At 41.1% G+C, this 25,236-nt stretch overlaps 2 protein-coding genes across 10 annotated transcripts in view; one reads left to right on the forward strand and one right to left on the reverse strand.

Moving 5' to 3' along the window:
• The window catches only part of SYNJ2 (synaptojanin 2), a 114,219-nt gene extending 107,818 nt beyond the window's left edge, over window positions 1-6,401 (forward strand). For 3 of the 4 annotated variants that reach the window (XM_032161279.2, XM_032161295.2, XM_032161288.2), the window contains 2 exons: window positions 2,778-2,956; window positions 5,453-6,401. In XM_032161279.2, coding sequence (XP_032017170.1) covers window positions 2,778-2,956; window positions 5,453-6,196 — 923 coding nt within the window. In that variant the 3' untranslated portion in view covers window positions 6,197-6,401. Of the gene's footprint in view, window positions 1-2,777; window positions 2,957-3,724; window positions 3,875-5,452 lie in introns of all 4 variants that reach the window. The other variant, XM_032161305.2, reaches the window with a different exon arrangement.
• The window catches only part of SERAC1 (serine active site containing 1), a 79,246-nt gene continuing 54,041 nt past the window's right edge, over window positions 32-25,236 (reverse strand). For 3 of the 6 annotated variants that reach the window (XM_058435630.1, XM_032161316.2, XM_032161338.2), the window contains 2 exons: window positions 24,779-24,922; window positions 21,890-22,857 (listed from right to left, as the gene is read on the reverse strand). In XM_058435630.1, coding sequence (XP_058291613.1) covers window positions 22,721-22,857; window positions 24,779-24,922 — 281 coding nt within the window. In that variant the 3' untranslated portion in view covers window positions 21,890-22,720. Of the gene's footprint in view, window positions 53-20,732; window positions 21,722-21,889; window positions 22,858-24,778; window positions 24,923-25,236 lie in introns of those variants that run through there. The other 3 variants (XR_009212533.1, XM_058435632.1, XM_058435631.1) reach the window with 3 other exon arrangements.

Genomic DNA, 25,236 nt, shown 5'->3' on the forward strand with positions numbered 1-25,236 from the left:
TTTCAAAATTCTGGGTGTATATAAAAATCGTCCCAGGGCTATTAAGCAGCATCTAAAGGAGAGACCGAAATAAACCAAAATGAGTTTTTAAAGAAGGTGAATGCTGCCGGCATGAAGCCATTCTGCCAGCTTTATAAAACAGAGACAGTTACAGTGTTTGTCCTAATTTCAGGCACAAAATCTACCTTTTAAATCACTGACAGGTGGAAATAAAGTTTTTAGTGTCAGGCAGGGACCTCGTTCCTACCACACTGATTTTTGTTGCTGTTACTTAACTTAAGCCATATTAGTTACCTTGGGCTCTCCCCCACTTCATTCATAATCACTGGTAATTTACAGTTTTAGTTTGGGGCTTGGCTTTGTTCCAGAATCTCCTGGAGAGGAGAGTGTGCCCCCCTGCTTTTCTTTTTTTTTTTTTTTTTTTTTTTTTAGACTGAGTTTCACTCTGTCACCTGGGCTGGAGTGCAGTGGCTCAATCCCAGGTCACTGCAACCTCCACCTCCCAGGTTCAAGCAATTCTGCCTCAGCCTCCTGAGTAGCTGGGACTACAGGTGTGCACCCCCATGCCAAGCTAATTTTTGTATTTTCAGTAGAAACGTGGTTTCGCCTTGTTGGCCAGGCTGGTCTTGAACTCCCAACCTCAGGTGATTCATCCACCTCGGCATCCCAAAGTGCTGGGATTGCAGGTGTGAGCCACCGCACCTGGCCGAGTGTGCCCTTTGAAAAGGTGTAAGCAATCACCATTGCCTAATTTGCTTTTAGTCAGCATGTTTAACTTCTTTGGAATTCTCAAATAATATTTAAGGGGGCATGAGTTAAAAGGTCGAGAACTACTGTTATAGAATGATACTGCCACAAATGCTTTCTTTTTATTTTAGAAAAATAACTAAAACTAGGCCGGGCGCGGTGGCTCGTGCCTGTAATCCCAGCACTTTGGGAGGCTGAGGCGGGCAGATCACGAAGACAGGAGATCGAGACCATCCTGGCTAACACAGTGAAACCCCATCTCTACTAAAAATTCAAAAAATTAGCTGGGCGTGATGGTGGGCACCTATAGTCCCAGCTACTCAGGAGGCTGAGGCAGGAGAATGGCTGAACCCGGGAGGTGGAGCTTGCAGTGAGCTGAGATTGCGCCACTGCACTCCAGCCTGGGTGACAGAGCAAGACTCCGTCTCAAAAAAAGAAAAAAGAAAGAAAGAAAAAAATAACTAAAACTATGGATATAACAACCCAAGTGTCCATCAGCTGATAAATGGATAAACAAAATGTGATCCATCCATACAATGGAATATTGTTCAGCTATTAAAAAAAAAAAAAAAAGAATGGGGCTAGGCGCAGTGGCTTATGCCTGTAATCCCAGCACTTTGGGAGGCCGAGGTGGGCGGATCACGAGGTTAGGAGATCGAGACCATCCTGGCTAACACGGTGAAACCCCGTCTCTATTAAAAATACAAAAAATTAGCCGGGCCTGGTGGCACTTGCCTGTAGTCCCAGCTACTCGGAAGGCTGAGGCAGAAGAATCATTTGAACTGGGGAGGCAGAGGTTGCAGTGAGCCGAGATAGCGCCGCTGCACTCCAGCCTGGGCAACAGAGCTAGACTCTGTCTCAAAAAAAAGAAAAAAAAGAATGAAGTGCTGATACATACTACTTCATGGGTGGACCTTGAAGAGATTATACTATGTGAAAGAAAGAAAAAAAGACCACATAGTGTACCATCCCCTCTTCATGAAATGGCCACAGCAGGCAAATTCATGGGGTCAGAAAGCTCTTCATGCTTTCCAGGGACTGGAAGGAGGCCTGGGTGGGGAGTGGCTGCTGATGGGTGTGGGGCTTCTTTTTTGTGTGATGAAAATGTTCTGGAGTTAGATCATATGATGGTTGCACAACTTTGTGAATACACTAAAAACCAATGAATGGTACGCTTAGGGTGAATTTCACAGTATGTGAATTATATCACAATAAAGCTGTTAAAAAAAAAAAAAAAAAACTCTAGAGCTGTAGATGTTAGTAGAGGTTTGAAATCTACCTACAGTCCCAGCTTAACACTTTCTTGGTCATGGCCCCATTGAGATTTTGATGTGTTTGGATCATCTACCCTGAGAAATCTAAGTACACATGAGACTTTGCATATCGTCTCAGGGCCTCACTGGTCCCCATCCAGACTATCCACAGACCCCAGATCACCACCCCTGCTAGGAAGGTGAGCCTGAAAACCTGGGGCTGCTGGGTGCAGTGGCTCACGCCTATAATCCCAGCACTTTGAGAGGCTGGGGCGGGAGCACTGCTTGAATCCAGGAGTTCAAGACAAGTCTGGGCAACATAGTGAGACCCTGTCTCTACAAAAATTTTAAAATTAGCTGGGCGTGGAGGTTCACACCGGTAGTCCCAGCTACTTGGGAGGCTGAGGTAAGAAGATTGCGTGAGCCCAGGAGTTCCAGCAACATAGTGAGACCTCATCTCTACTAAAAATTTAAAAAACTGGCTGGGCGTGGCAGTGCTCACCCGTAATCCCAGCTACTTGGGAGGCTGAAGTGGGAGAATTGCTCGAGCCTGGGAGGTTGAGACTGCAGTGAGCCGTGATCATGCCACTGCACTCCAGCCTGGGTGACAGAGCGGGAGCCCATCTTAAAAAAGAAAAAAAGGGCTGAACCTACCTGGTTACTCCTGAAATACATTGAATTAGTAAATGACACTTAAGATGTAGACTGTCTAAAGATGAAATCATGCAGTGAATTGCCTTGTCCTTTACACTTCAGCCATGTGGTTTTATGTTTCAGGCGCCTCCGAAGAAGCCCTAAGTGCCATGGCCCCGAGGGACCTCGAAGCATCCTCTGAACCAGAGCCCACACTGGGGGCAGCCAAACCAGAGACCCCACAGGCGCCCCCGCTCCTTCCCCGTCGGCCTCCACCCAGAGTTCCTGCCATCAAGAAGCCAACCTTGAGAAGGACAGGAAAGGTAAAAGCCTGGAACATAAAACCTCTTACTCCTAAGTTGCTCACATGTCTCGATAGATAAAAATTGTGGCCTGTAATCCCAGCACTTTGGGAAGCCGAGGCGAGCGGATTACGAGGTCAGGAGTTCAAGACCAGCCTGACCAACATGGTGTGAAACCCCGTCACTACTAAAAATAGAAAAATTAGCCGGGCGTGGTGGTGCACACCTGTAATCCCAGCTACTCAGGAGGCTGAGGCAGGAGAATCACTTGAACCCGGGAGGCAGAGGTTGCAGTGAGCTGAGATCACGCCACTGCATTCCAGCCCGGGCGACAGAGTGAGACTCCATGTCAAAAAAAAAAAAAAAAAGATTTGCGTCTCACAGATAAAAATCTAGTTCCCTATGGACACCCTCACGTTCATGAGTCCCAGACACAGGCGTGTCTTTGGGGAAAGGTTTGACAACTGCTTCCTCCCTCATATCCTACTGTATCTTGGCTCTGGCTGAGAAGAACGAGGAGTCCACTGTCTGGCAGATTGTCAGTGTGACGAGAACAGCTTGGAGGTATTATGCTTCCTAAGTGTTCTGAGTCCCCAGAGGGAACCACAGTAGGATGCTTTTCCCCACGTGTTCTGGTACCTCCCATTTGCGTGTGGTCTGTGTTGTGTGCACATGGTTTCAAGGCATTAGGAAAACAGTAACCGATTCCCAGATTCGCCATGTTCACATGCTCTCGTGCGGCCTCGGTCTACGAGAGTTCCACAGCTTTTCTTGCCACTTTTCTTGCAGATTGCTTTTTGCTCTCGCTCTCAAGCTTCTCAGCCTTGCTTACTGCTTCAAAGACATGAGTTTGTAAGGACAGTAGCAGCCCAAAGACTGGCATCTGTAGACACATCTGGATCTTCCGTTTGATCTCAGTGTTCTAGTAACGGACCCTCGGTAATCCCTTCCTGGTCATCACAGCACAGTGCTGCTTCCCCCCTAGAGAGTGTGAGGGGGGCTTCATCTTCACTCTTGACAGCGCTTGCTTTGTATTTCCTGGGTTGCTCTTCTGTCCCACATTGGCTCATTGCCATCCGTCCCTTGTCCATGCTTCCTTACGAAGTGGACCTTTTTCCTCCGCCTTTTCCCTGTTCAGATGCTCCTCGACTTAAAATGGGGTTACGTCCCAATAAACCCATCATAAGTTGAAAAATAGCGTGTCAAAACTGCATCTAATACACCTAACCTACCAAACGTCATAGTCTCGCTGACCTTGAACACGCTCAGAACACATATGTTATCCTATAGCTGGATAAAAAAAAAAAAAAAAACCCATCCAACACAGCCTATTTTATAATAATAAAAATAAAAGATCAAACTTCAAAATTCGAAGTATGCTTTCTACAGAACATTAGCGCTTGCGCACTAGGGTGAAGTGGAAAATCCTCAGTGGAACCATTGTAAGTCGGGGACCACCTGCTTTGTCTTTCCTTGTAAAAGCCAGGAGCAGAAATAGATTGATTTTCCCAACCTGCTGCACAGGAGTTAGAGTAAAAGGCTGTTGGAAAAGAGACTTTCTTTTTTTTAGTTTGTTTTCTAAAGAACCAAAGAAACACTGAAATGCCAATGTTTAAACTAGTCTACTGATCACCTTTTCTGAACAAAAGCTTCATTTTGCCTGTGCAGTTGTTTTCTTTGTGATAGATTTGAACCAGAACCAAGGCAGTGTCAAGGTTTCCATTCTTTACCAATATTTAAGTATAAAAGATTCAAGGAGCTGGGCACAGTGGCTCACGCCTATAATCCCAGCACTTTGGGAGGCCGAGGCAGGTGGATCACCTGAGGTCAGGAGTTTGAGACCAGCCTGACCAACATGGTGAAACCCCGTCTCTACTGAAAAATACAAAAATTAGCAAGGCATGGTGGCGGGCGCCTGTAATCCCAGCTACTCGCAAGGCTGAGGCAGAAGAATTGCTTGAACCTGGGAGGCGGAGGTTGTAGTGAGCTGAGATTGCGCCATTGCACTCCAGCCTGGGGGACAAAGCGAGACTTCTTCTTAAAAAAAAAAAAAAAAAAAAAAATTCAAGGAGAAAGTGTATCCATTAGTCCTTCAATTAGCTTAGTGTTGTAACACAAGTTACTTCACCCTAGCATGGTACAGACCATGAATCAGCCCAGGTTGCATCTTCAAAGAGTGTTTTCAGAGAGGTTTGCTTTCAATAAAGGAAGAGCATAACCCTATTTCCTAAAGTGACAAAGAAAAGTTTGTCTCTGATTATTTACTGTGGCCCTGGTTTTAAAATTTCCACTCATTTTCATTGGACCTGCTGGTGTGATCTGATAAATGTGTGTTTCTCCTGTGCTTTTTCTTTTTCTTACCTGGTCACATTTCTGGCACCCCACACATTCTCAAATCTCGAATTTGCTAGAATGTCAGCTTGGTCTCATCTCCATTCTCTGCTGACCACTCTGTTCTCTGATCCTCAGCTGCCCAGGTATTGGCTTATTTACACTCTTTGTCCCACCTTTTCTCAGCCTCTGTCACCAGAAGAACAGTTTGAGCAACAGACTGTCCATTTTACAATCGGGCCCGCGGAGACAAGCCTTGAGGCCCCTCCTGTCGTGACAGCCCCTCGAGCCCCTCCTGTTCCCAAACCAAGAACATTTCAGCCTGGGAAAGCTGCAGAGAGGCCAAGCCACAGGATGCCGGCGTCAGACGAAGCCCCTCCTGGGGCAGGAGCCTCCGTGCCACCACCTCTGGAGGCGCCGCCTCTTGTGCCCAAGGTACCCCCAAGGAGGAAGAAGTCAGCCCCCGCAGCCTTCCACCTGCAGGTCCTGCAAAGCAACAGCCAGCTCCTCCAGGGCCTCACTTACAGCAGCAGCGACAGCCCCTCTGGGCACCTGCCTGCAGTGGGCACTGTCTTCCCACAAGGGGACTTTCTCAGCACTTCATCTGCTACAAGCCCCAAGAGCGATGGCACCAAAGTGATGAAGCCAGAGGCAGCCCCACTTGGTGATTATCAGGACCCCTTCTGGAACCTTCTTCACCACCCTAAACTGTTGAATAATGCTTGGCTTTCTAAGAGCTCAGACCCTTTGGACTCAGGGACCAGGAGCCCTGAAAGGGATCCCATAGACCCAGTGTCAGCTGGCACTTCAGCTGCCGAGGCGGAGCTGCCACCAGATCATGAACACAAAACCTTGGGTCACTGGGTGACAATCAGTGACCAAGACAAGAGGACAGCACTGCAGGTGTTTGACCCACTGGCAAAAACATGACTGAGCAGCTTTGAAGGCTGCTGTCCTGTAGAATGCATACCTTCCTCCCTCCAGGCATCGCTCCACCAGAAGAGACATCTATTTAAAGGCACACTGGCCAAAACGTTTGTGCATCTGTCACTCTTGTGTAGTTTACAAAAATCGTGTCTTTTATTCAGTAAGATGGTTAGTCAGCCACCAAAATATATTTCACTCAAGACTTGTACATCTGAAGTTTCCTCTTCAAGGAATGGGAACCTTCCTGTTAAATTCGGTGTATGGATTTTAAGAAAGGAATCTAGCCGATAAGGCCCAAGAAGTTCTCACCCACTGAATTTTTAAATGGTTGTTCAGTTCATGTTGTACGTGGAGGGGATTTGTCTTTTGTTTTATTTGTATTTTACAGATTTGGTATAACATTTTGGGGAGCCACATGAAGGTTGATGTATAGAGTAAGGATTAAAGGAAGAGGTCGTCGTGACCATTAGTAGCTGTCCTGGCCCACTTAAACAAGGTTACAAAAAATCAAAGTTGGAAGCAGCCAAATAGGTCAACCTAATGACTAGACTGTACATTCCCGTGAGCCTTCATGTTTAACTGTGTACATGTGCATTAACCTTGATGATGTGTGAATCCCAAGGGAGCCAGTGGCATATGCCGTTTTGCCTCTAAAGCAGATACCGTTAGCTTAACCTTAGCTTAAACTAGCTGAAGGCTCCTGTGCTGTGTCTTAGACATTGCATGCCTTATCAATTACTATAATCCTGAGCCATGGTGTGCTACTGAAACCAATTTTTATCCACCATCTAGTCCTTATTAAATGAAACCTCACAGATCCTTTGTTCTGCTTACATTCCATGCACACCACATAAAAGCACACAGTGTGAAAACTGGTGCTGACATGTGATATTGATTCTCAATGTTAGAATATGGAGAGTGTTGCAGCCTTGTCTGTCCGGCTGGAGCTTCAGGATGGAAAGTACTATGTATCCCTGCATATAAGAATCACCAGGCCAGTGTTTCTGGGTTTGCTTGTCTATATGTTTGTTAGGTTTATTTTTTGCCTATACATTTTTCCCACGTTTCCAACAGCACTTCTCACCTATTCAATAATTGAAAAAGACATTACCATAGGGCTTTACATTTTTAAAGTAATGTTACAAGGTCTAGAATCCATTTGGGGCAGATACCGTGTTTTCGCTATTTAATAAGAAGTTCACTAGTGAAATCTTATTGTGCCGCCTGTTGTACCTGGGAGCCTCGTACAGAGGCTCATACAGCAGTGATCAGTGTCATCCCTTACATGACGGGGGATGTCTGTCCTCAACGCTGACTGCTAGGATAGTAAGGATCATCTTGCCTGGGCTGTGCCACTGTTTTGTTACCAATTAGACATCTGGAATTTCATAATTAGTTTTCATTGTCACTATCAAGATATGTTGCAGATTACTTAAATCTGGCCATCAAAACAAAAGTTACAACATGTATCTCTTTTCATCTGAAAACTAATACCTGGAAGAGGATAAAAGAAAAAGATGACCCACAGAGCTAGACAGATAAGATGCATAGTTGACCAGTCACAAAAGGCGGTGTGTAGGTGATCAGGATGCCTTTGGTGGCATTTACGTGCTTTACAAGATTTTTACCTCCATAACAAACACAAGAAATAAACAGAATGGTCCTTAACAGAGTTTGGGAGAGAGAGCAAGATGGGTTGCTTGGAGAAGCTGATTTGCCAAGATGCACATCGCTATTAACAGGCAGAGTCATAAATGAAATGAAATTGAAGAATTCATTCAAATGCTCTTTTCCCTATGACCTCTTTTCTCACCAAAAAGGAGGTAAATTTGAAAACAGATAAATGTAACAACCAGTCAAAGAAGCAGGGGAAAAGTAAGCTCCTCCAAAGTTGCTTGCAGTGCTGGAAATAGATCTCATTTTTAGGTTTTCTCTTCGTTCCAGATAGCAAATAAATGGGACAGAGAATAAAATTTCTGTTAAAATAGGTGCTCGTCTCCTAAGTACCTCTTCAGAGTCTGACCGTAAGTAAAAACACACAGAATTGTGTTGACTTGGGGGAGGTGAATCACAAAAAAGTTACAAGGAGTTTAAGAGTTAAATATTATTTAATCGTGGCTGTCAAATTTAGTGAACAACATAGATTGGATTTGGAGTTGGTAGTAGGTATGGTGTTCATACCAGAATTCGCTCTCAAAAAAAAAAAAGGACAATTGGAACTGCCTTATTTATTTTTAAAATCAATGCTTACTAGTTGGTAGGATTCCCAGGTCAGCAGCAGAGTTGATTAAATAATGCAGCTGCCATCTTGGGGATTTCATTCTGTGGTTTTTTAAACGTTTAGTCTTTGATGCTACCATCTTATTCTTCTTGTGACCTTGCAGCTTATTTTGTTCCTGCTGTTCTCTAACATGGTGCAGTTCACGCAGACTGGTTTAGGTACTTCACAACTCACCATTGTCTCTCTGACCCCAAGCCTAGTCCCTTTTACATCACCATCTTCTCAGACTTCTTGCCTATTCTTAAAATATGTTTTGGTTAATGATCGAATTAGGACATCAGCTTAAGCAATTCCTGTAACAGTTTAACGTTGTTGAAGTTCAAGGCACATAATAAAATTCTCCCTGATGGGTGTGTAAGTATAAACAAAGTAATGTTTCAAAGTGTTCACTTTATAATGAAGTCATTTCATTGGGAAGGAAAGCTGCAAAGATTATTGGGGGACTAGTGATTAATAAAATCCTGTAATATTTTTTGAAGTGAAAATTTGTACTGAAGTTGTACGTGATACCTATTAAATATTTTTGTCTTTTTTTTAAATTAGGTTTACTTCTTTTCAGATATGAAGAGAACCTTAGAATATCTTTGGCTACCTTCTGTTCTGGATCAAATGCAATTACTAGTTATTTAGTTATTCCTCTAGAGTTTTGGGGTTTTTTTTTTTTTTTGGAGACAGAGTCTCACTCTGTCGCCCAGGGTGGAGTGTAGTGGTGCGATCTTGCTCACTGCAACCTCCGCCTCCCAGGTACAAGCAATTCTCCTGCCTCAGTCTCCCGAGTAGCTGGGCTTACAGGCATGTCCCACCATGCCTGGCTAATTTTTTTCTATTTTTAGTAGAGATGGGGTTTCACCATATTGGCCAGGCTGGTCTCAAACTCCTGACCTCGTGATCTGCCTGCCTAGGCCTCCCAAAGTGCTGAGATTACAGGTGTGAGACACTGCGCCCAACTGGTTTGTTTTTTTAACCATCAAATTAAGTTCAAAAGACAGAAAAGTAATCATTTGATTAAGAATTTATGACTTGAATGCTGCCAGCAGGGAATACTACCATAACATATAATAACTTTATGCTACTTATCTACAAGACTTGAGAGATGCTAGAATTCATTTTCTGTACGATTTTATAGCAAACTTATAAAAACTGAACTGCTAGCTTGAGTCCATTACAGCATAGAGGCAGGAGACGGAAGTAAACGCTCTTCAAGTTCTGTCTAGGTTTGCTCTAAGCTAATTAATACAATATAGATCATAAATGTTCTCTGATGATTTTCAGGAATAAGAATATAATCTCTAATAAATATGGCTAGTCCTTCCTGACCAGTAAGGAGGCATATTAAATTCACTAAATCTGACAGCCAGTTGCAGAAACTTCCTTTCCAAGGGAGTGGGAGAGATAGGTTTAAAACGCACTCTCATCCAAGGCAAATTGTTTGCCTATATCTCAATGAGGTAATAAGAGTACAAATGAGGCCGGGCATGGTGGCTCACGCCTGTAATCTCAATATTTTGGGAGGCCAAGACGGGTAGATCACCTGAGGCCGGGTGTTTGAGACCAGCCTGGCCAACATGGTGAAACCCTGTGTCTACTAAAAATACGAAAATTAGCTGGGAGAGGTGGTGCACACCTGTAATCCCAGCTACTCAGGAGGCTGAAGCAGGAGAATCCCTTTAAGCGCAGGAGAATCCCTTTAAGCCCAGGAGGCAGAGGTTGCAGCAAGCCGAGATTGCGCCACTGCACTCCAGCCATAGTGTGACTCTGTCTCAAATAAACAAATGAGTATAAATGAGAGAGTAATTGTGAACAGACAGGGAAGATTTGGGAGAAGAGTATTAAGAATTTTGGGCCAGGCACGGTGGCTCATGCCTGTAATCCCAGCACTTTGGGAGGCCGAGGCAGGCGGATCATGAGGTCAGGAGATCGAGACCATCCTGGCTAACACAGTAAAAACGCCGTCTCTACTAAACATACAAAAAATTAGCCAGGCATGGTGGTGGGCGCCTGTAGTCCCAGCTACTCGGGAGGCTGAGGCAGGAGTATAGCGTGAACCTGGGAGGCAGAGTTTGCAGTGAGCTGAGATTGCGTGACTGAACTCCAGCCTGGGCGACAGAGCAAGACTCCGTCTCAAAAATGAATTGTGAACTATTTTTTTAATTAATTATATTTTCAGAGCTGTTTTATGTTCACAGCAAAGTTGCACAGAAAGTAGGGTTTCCATATCCTCCCTACCCCAACATGTACACAGCCTCCTCCGCTATTGACATCCCCCCACCAGAGTGGTACATTTGTTTCAATCAATTGAATACATTGATACATCATCCTCCCAAGTCCATAGTTTAGGGTTCACTTTTGGTGTTGCACATTCTATGGGCTTGGAAGTGTATAATGACATGGATCCACCACTGCAGTATCATGCAGAGGAGTTTCACTACCCTAAAAATCCTCTGGGCCCCACCTATTCCTCCCTCCCTCCTCTCAATCCCTGGCAACTTTTATCTTTTACTGTCTCCGTGGTTTTGCCCTTTCCTGAATGTCATAGAGTTGGAATCACACAGTATGTAGTCTTTTCATGAGTGGATATCTTTTTTTTTAGTGCTGAATATAATCCATTGGATGTACCAGTTTATCCATTCTCCTACTGAAAGACACCTTAGTTGCCTTCAAGTTTTGGCAATTATGAATAAAGCTGCTATAAACATCCATGTGCACGTTTTTGTGTGGACGTAAGTTTTCAGTTCATTTGGGTAAATACGAAGGAGTGTAATTGCTGGATCATATGGTAGAGTATGTCTGTAAGAAACTGCCAAACTGTCTTCCAAAGTGGCAGTACCATTTTGCATTCCCCCCAGCAGTGAATGAGAGTTCCTGTTGCTCCACATCCTCACCAGCATCTGGTGCTGACAGCGTTTTGGGATTTTGGCCATTCTAACAGGTATGTAATGATGTCTTAATCTGCAATTTCCTAGATGACATGATATTGAACATCTTGTATGTTTGCCATTTGTGTGTCTTCTTTGGTGAGGTATCTGTTCATATATTTAGCCCAGTTTTTAAATGGATAAAGTTCATTTTCTTACTGTTGAGTTTTAAGCGTTCTTCATACCTTTTGGATAACAGTCCTTTATCAGATACATCTTTTGTAAATATTTTCTGAGTCTGTGGCTTGTCTTTTCATTCTCTTGACATTGTCTTTTTGCAGAGCAGAAAGAGGATTAAGAATTTGAAAAGTAACAGAGGCGATTAATAGAAAGGATGTTAGCCAATGGTAAAGATAATTTCAGAGGACCTTATAGTTTAGGATTTTATTCTGTATATAACAGAAGAAGTTGGTCGTAGAAATATCTGAATAAATCTGTGTGGTAGAATGGTTAAGGTTAATAGGCTTTGCTTGGGCTAACAGCAACTCTTCAAAGCATCTGGAATATAGTTTAGAAATGGTATGAAGTGGGCCCAACAGCTTCTTCCTGAGGGATGCCTATACAATGACCATTTGTTAAGTAATAAACCATTGCTCTTGCTTCCCGAATTAGGTTTCTCAAGTGGTTATTCAATTTTATTGACATTTTCAAAGAACAACTTTGGGATTTATATATCTTTCTATTGTTTTCTTTTCTTTTTAGAGACAGGATCTCACTCTGTCACCCAGGCTGGAGTGCAGTGGCATGATCATAGCTCCCTGTAGCCTGGACCTCCTGGGCTCAAGCGATCCTCCCACCTCAGGTCCCAAGTAGCTGAAACTATAGGGGTTTGCCACCATGCCTGGCTAGTTTTTTCTATTTTTTGTAGAGACAGGGTTTAACCATGTTGCCCAGGCTGGTCTCCAACTCCTGGCCTCAAGCAATCTTCCCCCCGCTTGGCCTCCCGAAGTGCTGGGACTACAGGTGCGAGCCACCATGCCCAGCTCCCTCTGTATTGTGTTTAAAAATATTTTTCTTTGGCCAGTGCAGTGCCTCACACCTGTAATCTTAGTACTTTGGGAGGCCGAGGCAGGCAGATCACTTGAGGTCAGGAGTTCATATTTTTCCCAAATATGGGAAAAACCTATCTCTACTACAAATACAAAAATTAGCCGGGCATGGTGGTGCATGCCTGTAATCCCAGCTACTTGGGAGGCTGAGGCACAAGAATTGCTTGAACCCAGGAGACGGAGGCTGCAGTGAGCCAAGATTGCGCCACTGCACTCCATCCTGGGTGACAGAGTGAGACTGCCTAAAAATATATTTTTTCTTTGTATTTTTAAACATCTTTAATTTTAATTTTAACTTGGATCTGTTTTGTACTTTTACTTTTGTTTTCTTAATAGTAGAACTGGGTTTTCATTTTTGGTCTCTCATAGTTAATAATAAAGGTATTTAATTAAAATTATACATTTTCCCTTGATTTTAGCTTTAACTGCACCCTACACATTTTGGCATGAAATTTTCTCCTTGTCATTAATTGCTAGATTATAAATTGTCATTGTGTTCTCTTTGATCCATTGGTTATTTAGGAGACTGTATAATTTCCAAATAGTTAAGGGTTTTTTGTTTTTGGTTTTTGTTTTTTTTTTTCTGGCATTTTAAATTGCTTACCCCTAATGTTATTGGCCTGGGACCTGAAACTATGACCTAGAAAACCATCTACTTTTAAAAATGTGTTAACATTCACTGTGGCCATGTGGAGGATTGATTTGTGAAGTGGTTTCATCAATATAATTTTTTTTTTTTTTTAGTCATAGGGTACAAAATTGTGTGTGTGTGTGAGAGAGAGAGAGAGTGAGAGAGAAATTGATTTGCTGTCAGTTACACTCTACCTGCTGGAACAGGTCTTTGTGCAAGGCAGATCTGTGGGGGATGGTGAAGGCTCTAGTTCTAGTTCCAAAGTGATGCCCTCGCCTTGCTCCTACCAAGATTCCTTAGATCTTGCTGAATAAATGTTTCACAATTTGTTGTCAGCCTTTTGGTCAATCTCTAGAGATACTGAATGGTTGCTTTTGCTAATTTTGACCAGTTTCTGGGGGAGAGGTTTCCCTGAGCAGCTCATACAGCTGTTCCAGAATGTAGACCCTCTGGGCTGTCCGTGTTCTGTAGCATTGGCCTGCTTGTCTATCCGTGTGCCAATACAACGTTGTCTTATTTAACTTTGATATCTGATAGGCACTCTCACCATATTCCTTTTCTTTAAGAGTGTCTTGACTATTTTTGAGTCTGTGTATTTTTAGACCAATTTTAAAATCAATTGAAGTTCCATTTTTTAAAAACCTGTTTGAATTATTGGGATTGCATGGAATAGAATAGACAGCTTTACAGTATTGAGTCTTCAGTCCAAGAACCCATCACATCTCTTCCTTTAAGGTTTTCCTTGATGTTTCTTAGTTTTTAACTTGTTATAAAAAGTTTCATACATACATTAAATCAGAGGGAATAGTCTGGACCCTCGCATATCTGTCACCTGGGAATTAACAGTAATAACACTTTGCTATATTTGCTTTATATATTTTTCCTTTGCTGAAATATTTTAAAGCAATTCTGCTATCATACTTGACTCCTCGGTACTTTCAACGTGTATCTCCAACATTTTCTTTCATAACCTTAATGTCATTATTATATCCAACAGACAATACTTATTTTAAAATTCATCTGCTATTTTTTACTAGTATACTTACAGACTTTTTATATTGAATGCATCAGCCACCTTGCCAGACTCTCAAAATTCTAACAATTTACTGTATTTTGATACACCTAGTATACCATCAGTTATCAGATACACCATTCATGTACCATCATTCTTAAGAAGGCTTCCAACTAAATTATGACTCAGTATCTGTTGTGAGATGCAGCCCAATTACAGAGATGTTCAAATATTGTAAAATGTGTCTTGGAATTGATAAAACATGGTATCTGTGGATTCTTTTGGATTTTCTATGTAAATAATCATATTAGCAAACAATGAATTTTGTTTATTCCTTTCTCATCCTTGTATCTTTGTGTCTTTTTCTTGCCTTACAGAGTTGGCTAGGACATTTAGGACGATGTTAAAAATGCTGCTGGTAGGCATTCTTGTGTTATTCCTGTTCTCAGAGGGAAGATGTTAATATTTTTACCACTAAGTATGATGTTTATTGTTGTTTTTTTCTTTAAATATACTTTATTGAGAAAATTCTCTTCCTGGCTTGCTAAGTTTATCTTTTGCATGAATAGTGGTTGAATTTTATCAGATATTTTGTGTGTATTGCAATGATTATGATTTTTCCTTTTGTTTAATTTGGTGAATTACGTTGATCAATTTTTCAGTGCTAAGCAAACCTTGCATTCATTGCGTAACTCCAACTTGGAGAGATTATTTTATCACCTTAAATATTGCTGGCTTTAATTTGTCAATATTTTTGCTTGGGATTTTTGCAGCTACGTCCATGAGAATGGCTTGTAACTTTCCCTTTTTTATACTGTCCTTGAATGGTTTTGGTATCAGAGTTTTGTTAACCTCATAAAATGAGCTGGGGACTACACTCTTTTCTATTAACTGGGAAAGCTTGATAATATTGGAACTATTTCCTCCTTAAACTTTCCGTAGCACTCACCAGTCAAGTTCTGTCTAGGTTTGTTCTAAGCTAATTTTAATACATAAAAGAGAGGTCATAAATGTTCTCTGATGATTTTCAGCAGTAAGAATATACTGATAATCTCGAAGTCATAAATATGGCTAGTCCTTCCTGACCAGTAAGGAACAGTACATTGAATTCACTTGGGCCTATAGTTTGTGAGACTTTAAAACCACTTATTCTATTCCTTTTATATGAATAGGACTATAAAAGTTTTATATTTCATAGCCAACTTGGGTAAGCTGTATTTTCCTTGGAGTTTTCTATTAAAAATTGAGTAATATTGGCCTAAAAGTATGTATTAATATCCTCTTGTAATGTGTGCATTGTACTGATATTTCCTCTTCCTTCCTAATATTGGCAATTTGTGCCTCTTTTTTCACTTGATTGTGTCAGATGGGTCTCTTATATAGTAGGGTGTTATTTCTTATCCAGTCTGACACACTATCTTTTAACTGGGGCATTTAGTTCATTTACATTTAATGCAATTATTACTATATTTGGGTTTTAATTTGCCATGCCATTTTGTGCTTTCTCTTAGTACCATCTGTTCCTTATTTCTTTTCCCCTCTGTTTGTGCCTTAAGATTTTTTTTTTAATTCCCCGTTTTCTTTTCTCCTAATTTGGAATTCATTATACACTATTTTTTGTCTATTACTGGTTATCTTAGAAACAAAATACGTATCATTAAATTCTCAAAGTCTAGTGATAATCATTGTTTTACTTTCCTCCTGAATAATGCAACAACCTTGGAGCACTTAACTCCATTTATCCACCCCCAACTTATATGCTATAGTTGCTGTGTATTTTAATTTTACATATTTTAACACCCACTTGATATACGTTTTATAAAATTTTTATTTACTTTATCCTAGTAGTTACCTCTTTTTTCACTCCACATTCTTTCTTGAATTCCAGTGCCTCTGGCTGGATCATTTGCCTTCTGCCTTCCATTAATGAAGGTCTGCTGGCAGTAAACTCTTTCTTTATATAAAATGTCTATTTCACCTTAATATTTTAAGTGTTTATGATTTGTACTGGATGTATAATTCTAGATTGGAAGTGGTTTTCATTTAGCACATTGACAATATCATTCCAATGTCTTCTGGCTTCCATTGACTTATGACTTCTCAACAGCAGCAATTTTAACTGTTGTCCTTTACACATTTTTCTCTAACTACTTTTAAGATCTTCTTCTTGTCTTGGCTTTTCTGCAGTGTCCCTATTCTCTGTATAGATGCAGATTTATTTTTATATGCTCTGCTTTGGATTAACTTCTTCAGTCTGTGGATAAGTGTCTTTCATCAGTTCTGGAAACTTCTCAAACCTTATCTCTTCAAATACTGCCTCTAAGACACTCTGTTTCTCTCTCCTTCTGGTACTCTAATTAACCTTATGGCAGACTTTCTTTTTACTTGTCTATGTCCTTACCCTCTCTTCCATATTTTCTACCTTTAGTTTCTCGGTACTACATTCTGAATACTTTCTCTTTCTAACCTCTCTTCCAGTTCACAAACTTTCTTCAGGTGTAATCTAATTTCAACTAGTTTCCTTGTCTAGAATCTATTTATATTCTAAGTCAAATCTATTTTAGACTTTCTAAAACCTGTCATTATATAAACCTGTTTATGAAGATATTTCACCTTGTGTTTTAAAAAAACATGCTAAGCATAGTTGTTTAATCATCTGTGTCTAATAGTTCCAGTATCTCAAGTTTTGTTTATTTATTTATTTGGCACAGGGATCTGGTCTGCTGCTGTTCTCATTCATGGTATCTTATTTCCTTGTATGCCTGGTTATTCACGGATTATGGTATTTTTAAAACTATTTGTAGGAACATAATTTAAAGGCTGGGGTGAATATATCCTCCTAATTTGCTTTGGTCAGATGCCTAGACACTCCCGTTCTGGAATCCCCTTAACTCAAGTGGTGGGCTTGAGATTCCTTGAATCACCCAAGAGTCACGAGCACAGTATATTTCCTTCTAGGTCACCCTTACTTTGTGTATACAGCCCTTTACAGTCCCTGCTTAATGTGTTTGGGACTATCAGACTCCCTTGGCAAGCCCTAGTCTTTAACTTCTGTCCCTCTTACTTTGGAAATTTGCCAAAACCATAGCTCCATTTCTCAGTTGCTGCTTTTGGCTCTGCAAATGACCTCAAAGTGGGACCTTGTACAAAGAGACCCAACTAAAAAAGTTAAGTGGGATCAGAAATACAAATCCCTGCTCTATGCCCCAAGCCATATGCTGGAAGAGGAAAGGCCTTTTAAAAATTATCTGGTGAGCTGTGATTGTGCCACTGCACTCCAGCCTGGGTGACAGAGAGAGACTTTGACTCAAAAATAAATAAACAAATACTATCTGCCCACAGGGGACTCTTTTTTGTCACCATACAGGGGCTGCCAAATATGTGAGTGGGACCCTTGCCTCAAGCCAATGTAGTTCTGCTTGCTGGTCTCCTCTTCAGTTTCTTGCCTTTTCCTCGACTTTTTTTTTGAGATGAAGTTTTGATCTGTCACCCAGGCTGCATGATCTCAGCGATCTCAGCTCACTGCAACCTCTGCCTCCCGAGTTCAAGGGATTCTCCCACCTCAGCCTCCCTCCCAAGTAGCTGGGATTACAGGAACCCGCCACCATGCCTGGCAATTCTTGTACTTTTAGTAGAGATGGGGTTTCACCATGTTGGCCAGGCTGGTCTCAAACTCCTGATCTCAAGTGATCCACCCACCTCAGCCTCCCGAAGTGCTGGGATTACAGGTATGAGCCACCACGCCCAGCCTCCTGGACGCTATTTCTATAGATAAAATAATGGGCCAGGTATGGTGGCTCACGCCTGTAATCCCAGCACTTTGGGAGTCCGATGTGGGGGGATCACCTGAGGTCAGGTGATGAGTATGGTCACGAGACCAGCCTGACCAATTTGGGGAAACTCTGTCTCTACTAAAAATACAAAAATCAGCTGGGCATGGTAACACATGCCTGTCATCCCAGCTACTTGGGAGGCTGAGGCAGGAGAATTGCTTGAACCTGGAAGACGGAGGTTGCAGTGAGCCGAGATTGCACACTCCAGCCTGGGCGACAGAGCAAGACTCTGTCTCATAATCATAATAATCATTTATTTTTGCCAATAAATCATTATTTTCTTTGTAGCTCTTTGATCAATTAAAAACATTTCATCTAGATTCTTTAATTGTCCTCACTGGGACATTAGATCCAAATGATCTATCCTGCTATTACTGAAAGCAGAAGCCTGTTATTATTTTTTAAGATTCCTTTTTCACTAATATTCCATCTTATGTTGCAATAACTTGACCAATGAGCACAGTGTCTATGATTTGGATTTTGACTTTTATAGAGCTTTCTTTTTAAAATAAATTGTGTATCAAAGTAACAAATACTCAGCTGGGTGCAGTGGCTCATGCCTGTAATCCCAGCACTTTTGGAAACTGAGGCAGGTTGGATCACTTGAGGTCAGGAATTCGAGACCAGCCTGGCCAACACAGTGAAACTCCCATCTCTACTAAAAATACAAAAATTAGCCAGGTATGGGTGGCAGGTGCCTTTAATCCCAGCTACTTGGGAGGCTGAAGCAAAAGAATCACTTGTACCCAGGAGGCGGAGGTTGCAGCAAGCCGAGATCGCACCATTGCACTCCAGCTTGGGCAAGAGTGAGACTCTGTCTCAAAAAAAAAAAAAAGAAAAAAGTAACAAATACTCATAAAATTAAGCATTAAAGTATGAAAAGTTCACCCAAAATCTACCCAGAAGTAATCATAAACATTATTTTAGAAATCTTTCTATGTGTATTATAGTGTCTGGCATTTTACTATACATATACACATAGATTTCCAGAATATATAAAACATGTTTATTAAATATAGGTTATTAAATATATACTCTAGAATACATATATATTTAATGTTTAATATTTACTAGATGACATAGTATGCTATATGTCATAGCTTGTAAATTATGTTTAATATTAATGACATATAGTATGGCATACTATATGTCATTATCTAATAAACTTAATTTACTTTAGGCTAAGAAGATAAAACTAGAACTGCACAGTATTTCCCAATTCTTGCAGGCTTGAGCATGCTGGTCCATTACCTTTGTACGCATTTCAAGGGCAACTTACCTGAGCTTGAGCGTGCCGGTCCATTACCTTTGTACCCGTTTCAAGGGCAACTTAGCTGAGCACACAATTCTTTCTCTCCAACATTATTGTTTTCTAACATACGTGTTTTGGTTTTTAGGGTTTTTGTTTGCATTTTAAAGTGTGCTATTTTCATTCCCTTTTTTTAAAATGTCTGGATTTAATTAACAAGCAAATTTGTCAGGAAAGGCACATAGGTCCCTATTCCTTGAGGTGATGTTGACAATGCCTGTCTATTGCCTTTACAATTGAACAGCTTATCTATTCTAATTATTTTATTTTGCTTCTGCATCTATTGTGGTTCCATATCCATCCAGCCACCTCTCTATTAATAGAATTTTCATCCTTTTTTTTTTTGAGACTAAAAGTCTTGCTCTGTCACCCAGGCTGGAGTGCAGTGGCGAGATCTCGGCTCACTGCAACCTCTGCCTCCTGGGGTCAAGCAATTCCCCTGCCTCAGCCTCCTGAGTAGCTGGGATTACAGGGGCGTGCCACCACACCTAATTTTTTTTTTTTTTTTTTTGTATTTTAGTAGAGACGGAGTTTCAACACGTTGGTCAGGATGGTCTCGATCTCCTGACCTTGTGATCCACCCACCTTGGCCTCCCAAAGTGCTGGGATTACAGGCGTGAGCCGCCACACCCAGCCCCATTTCTATTCTTTAATGTGCTGTTTCTACTTCTGTAATTGTGCTGATTTGATTTTCAAGTGCTTTCCACCTTTTCCTTCATCACTTTTTTGTTGTTCAGGGATTATATTTTCTTTTAGAATTGCACCTTCAGCCATCATTTTATACAGATGCTCCTTGACTTACGATGGGGCTGCATCCCCATAAACCCACTGTAAGACAAAAATGCATTTAACACTCTGATAAACCCATTGGGAACTCAAAAAATTGTAAGTTGAACCATCATTAAGCCGGGGACCATCTGTACTTGTTTATTTTGCTTTGCTGTGTTGCTTATGTGCTATACCATTTCTTTTAATCTTGCTTGTGTATAATAAATTTTATCCAGACTATTCTAATTTAGTTAGGAATACATTGGATATCTCTTCCACATCTTACTTTTAAAGCACAGCTGTATTAGTTCTATTACAAATTTAAGAAACAGGGTTTCCATTCCATACTCTGAATTAATGAACAGTTGTTTCAACTGTGGTTTATCTGCCATGGTTCACAGAAAGCAGAACAAGAAAATGTACTAAACAGGGCCAGGTGCGGTGGCTCACGCCTGTAATCCCAGCACTATGGGAGGCCGAGGCGGGCAGATCACAAGGTCCAGAGATCAAGACCATCCTGGCCAACATGGTGAAACCCCATTTCTACTAAAAATACAAAAATTAGCTGGGCATGGTGGCGCGTGGCTGTAGTCCCAGCTACTCAGGAGGCTGAGGCAGGAGAATCGCTTGAACCTGGGGAGGCAGAGGTTGCAGTGAGCCGAGATCACGCCACTGCACTCCAGCCTGGTGACAGAGCAAGACTCTATCTATCTCAAAAAAAAAAAAAAAAAGAAAATGTACTAAACATATCTACCCTTCTCCCCATGTTATCACATTGGGTAGTACATTCGTTGTTAGCAACTGTCATATTTCCTATATCTACTACAGGAATAAATAAGTGGGTTTTGCTAGGTTGTTGTACAATGAAACAATTAATTGTTGATAGAGTTTATTGATGAGCCATTTACCTTCAGATGCCGTACTCTAGTTTTAGCTTTGACTATCTCATTCTACAAAAGTTCACCATCTTCAAAATTTAAGCATAGACTTACCATTTGACCAGCAATTCCACCCAAGAGAATCAAAAACATCTATCCACACAAAAATTTGTACACAAATGATAATGGTAGCATTATTTATCATAGACAAAAATGAACAGAACCTAGATGTCCATCAGCTGATGAATGGATAAAGAAACATGGCATATCATACAATGGAGTGATTTTGGCCATAAAAAGAAATGAAGTGCTGATACATGCTATATCATGAATGAACCTTGAAAACATGCTAATAGAAGGAAGGCAGACCACATATTGTATGATTCCATTTATATAAAATTCCTAAATCCATAGAGACAGAAAACAGATTAGTATTTACCGCAGGCTTGGGAAAGCAGAGGTGGGAACTGACTGCTCATGGGTATGGGGTTCTTTTGGGGATGATGAAATATCCTGAAATTAAATAGCAATGATGTTGCACAACTCAGTGAACTATACTAAAAACCAATGAATTGGGCCTGGGAACAATGGCTCTGACCTATACTCACAGCAGTTTGGGAGGGTGGCTTGAGATCAGGAGTTTGAGACCTGGGCAACACAGTGAGACCCTGTCTCTGCAAAAAAAGTATTTATTTATTTTTTAATTACCCAGGTGTGGTGGCATGTGCCTGTAGTCCTAGTTGCTTGGGAGGCTGAAGCAAAAGGATCTCTTGAGCCCAGGAGTTTGAGGTTACAATGAGCTATGATCATGCCACTGCACTCCAGCTTGGGCAACAGAGTCAGACCCTGTCTCTAAACAAAAAATAAAAAAAAAAAATGAATTGTACAATTTAAAAGGGTGAATCTTATGGTATGTAAATTATATCTCAATAATGCTGTTACGCTAAAGAAAAAAAGGTCATCAACGTGATTTTCTACTTCTCACATGCTATAGAGGTCAATTAATACCACTTCCAAATGAGCAAGGAAGAAAGGTTTATTTCGCCAAAGAGAATCTGAGAATCTTGATACTAAGAACAGCTAATTCATATAATGGCTTAGAATAGTTCTATTTCATACTGTGATCAATAATGGATTGGCTACTTTATCCTTATCTAGGACAAATTCCAAGCATAGGCAGCTAGAGTCTGGAAAGAATTATTATAAGCTAGAATCTAAGATTTGTTCTCAGGAATACAAAAATAGATACAAGGAACTGACCCAGACATGACAATAGGTCCAACAAAGTTAACATCAGTAATAATGTGTCAGATAAAAGGTAGAGCTGAGCTAAAAACTCAAACTATAAAAAACTGACACATTTTAAAAATGTACACCAAATCAATACCCAGAAGTAAAAGAGTCTTGAATGTTCTAGTTCATTCTTCTCTCCATTTTAGGTACTCTCTTAATGGCATTTTTATGGTAAGTTGAGTTAATGGTAGCTCTCCCCTCAGAACCTGCCGTGCCCGTCCTGGATGCACCGGGAAAGTCACAGATGGGAAAGGATACTCTCCCACAGCAGCTTTGCTCCAGTCATCAGGCCCAACACTGCGAACCATAAAGCAGCACACAGGGACTTCTTTACGCCAAAGGGGGCCAATCCAGCCCTTCCTTCTGTGCCTGCCACTTCCAGGTTGGTGCTTTACGGTGCTTGAAGGGAGAACTATGTTCTGTAGTCTGCAACACACTCCAGACCATGTTGACGCTATGATCACTATGTTTGCATGATTGCTTCGAGCTTAAAAGAAGAAACAGAACACCAAGTTTCTTGCACTGAATTCACATATGAAAACTGGAAGAGGACAACTGTTAATTTTCAAGGTCTTTGGCTAAAGCTTCACGAATGAATTGTAAAGTACGCTGGTACAAAAAAGCATCCTTTTTCTTTGGCTTACAAATGTTCAAATGGTTAACATCCACAGGAATTAGATCTCCAATGCCTAAATCTGAAGAAAACAAAAAAGTCAATAAACCTAAGTAAAAACATAAGCTTTCCCCTTGACAATACTGAAAGAGGCCAAATGGGTAGTTCTAGACATTGCTTTGGTTGTGACAAGGGACTCTTAAAAGATAAAGGAACCTGAAGTTTGATTGTAGCTAAACTACATTTGATGAATGGATGGATTCTCAGTCAGTATAACCATAATTTTATGCTTTCCATAAACTTTTCGTATGTGTTCTGGGCTACTTCCTTATTTCAAAGCAAGCAGAGACTGAGCACTAGCATCTTCAAAACCTTCTTACACCTGCAGGTTATTACTAAGTTACTTCAGAGTTTCTATTATAAACTTCCTTTGTCCTGGTGAAATGAATGGGAATGTCTCACATGGGATCCATTCTATACCTAAATCCCAATGATCACTTTCAGGGTAAAAATGATTTAGTGCTTGAGATATTTCAGTCTAACAAAGTCCCCTTGCACAGAAGTGATAAGAGGTACTAGTGAGGCCACCTAGGTGAGGAGTGCAGGTGGTGGTTATGAAGGAAAACTTCTTGGTGACAGAATTAGGACAAGGCTATGCCACTCCAAGCAGCTGGTCCATAATATTAACTTTGCGTTTGGGCCAGGCACAGTGGCTCACACCAGTAATCCCAGCACTTTCGGAGGCCAACGCAGGAGGACTGCTTGAGGCCAGGAATTTGAGACCAGCCTGGGCAACACAGCAAGACCCCATCTATACAAAAAATTAAAAAATTAGACAGGTGTGGTAGTGTGCGCCTGTGGTCCCAGCTACTCAGGAGGCTGAAGTGGGAGGATCGCTTGAGCCCAGGAGTGCGAGGCTGCAATGAGCTATGAATGTACCACTGAACTCCAGCCTGGATGACAAAGTGAGACCCTGTCTCTTAAAAACAAAAAACTTTGCTGTTGCTTCAAGCTTCCAAAGTCCTTTTTAAAAACATCTGGCAGCTGTTCTTTGGAACTATTCAAGTTCTTCAACTACTAAATAGTAACTCCTCAACCTACAGCATATTACTTTAAGGTAAAAATTTCAGTTCTACTACAAAGTATGACATTTTTCATTTTATGTAGATAGCATATAATGAAATTAGGACAAAACTCATTATGTAGACAAAAGAACCATCTGGCAAGCACTCCAGATGTATGCTGTCCCTAGCTTGAAGGACCCACAATGTGGCTGGCTACCACCAGAACAGCACTTAAGCCAGCCTCAGAGGCAGTAAGAAAGGGGTTCCCAGAGATAACAGGCAAGCTGAAGACGTGGCCAGGTGAGGCAAAAGCAATTCAGGTGGTGAAATGTACAGGGTATCTACTATGTACAGAGTAACAGAGGAGTCTATGAAGAGAGTTAAGATCTGGGCTCCTCCCTCAAAGAATCTATAATACATTATATGACACGAGAGAGCCGGCAATGGCCATTTCCCTCAACTCCAGGATCATGAAGAGATTGTATTTCAACACTAGTTTTTCCCACTGGAATATTTCTGGAGCTTTACTATTCCCCATGGATCCTCTATTTACGAAAGCTTCCACACTTTTAGATGATTTTCTTAAGGGTTCTGCATGTAAATATAAGTCTATTAAATAAATGCCCCTTTCGATCTAGCTGATTGATAGAAGAGCTTTCTTCCTTTACTGCGAAAGAGTTCACTGTTGATGCCTAACTTAGAGGTAGCCAATTAACCCTTCTCATCTAATCAGTTACATAAAGGGCAGGGAGAGGTAATACCCGGGTTATATGTTTACAGAGAAATTTTAATCTATTGCTGAAAAGAATAAATTCAAATCTAGATCTTCATAAACTATCTCTTAAAACTGAGAACCTGGATATAAAAATTGCTGTTTACAAGTAAATGCTAGGTACAATTAAGCATCTAACAGCCAACAAGTTTCAAAAGAGTGAATACCTGCTGATTCCACAGGTACCACATGGAGCTTAATCATGCTGCCAATGTAGGTTGGTAGTGTTTCCACAAAATTCAGCACCTGGAAGTTTTTGTCTTTGGCAAACTCCAGAAAGTCATCTTGTAGTGTTTTAAGTGCAGGAGAATCTGTAAAATTATACAGAACAAGACTGTGACAAGTTGTTTACCCAATTCATAATAAAATGCATTAATCTTTCAAATTTAGAGAGGAAATTAGAATTCTGATTCAAGACAGTGGCTTGAGTACACGTTTATTTTCTCCCCTGCCAAGAAGCCATTAAGATTCAAGGAAAAAGCTAAAACCAAGAATCGACAGGACAGTCAGCAGCAGGATAAGGTTTATCACATTACTGAGGGCAGGAAGCAGTTCCCAGGGCAGTCTGGTGTGTGGGACCACAGGGGTCCTCCAAGGTGATGATGGCACCACTACACCCAACCCA

Source organism: Hylobates moloch, unplaced genomic scaffold (assembly GCF_009828535.3).
Source record: "Hylobates moloch isolate HMO894 unplaced genomic scaffold, HMol_V3 SCAFFOLD_2, whole genome shotgun sequence".
In the NCBI taxonomy this organism is placed as follows: domain Eukaryota; kingdom Metazoa; phylum Chordata; class Mammalia; order Primates; family Hylobatidae; genus Hylobates; species Hylobates moloch.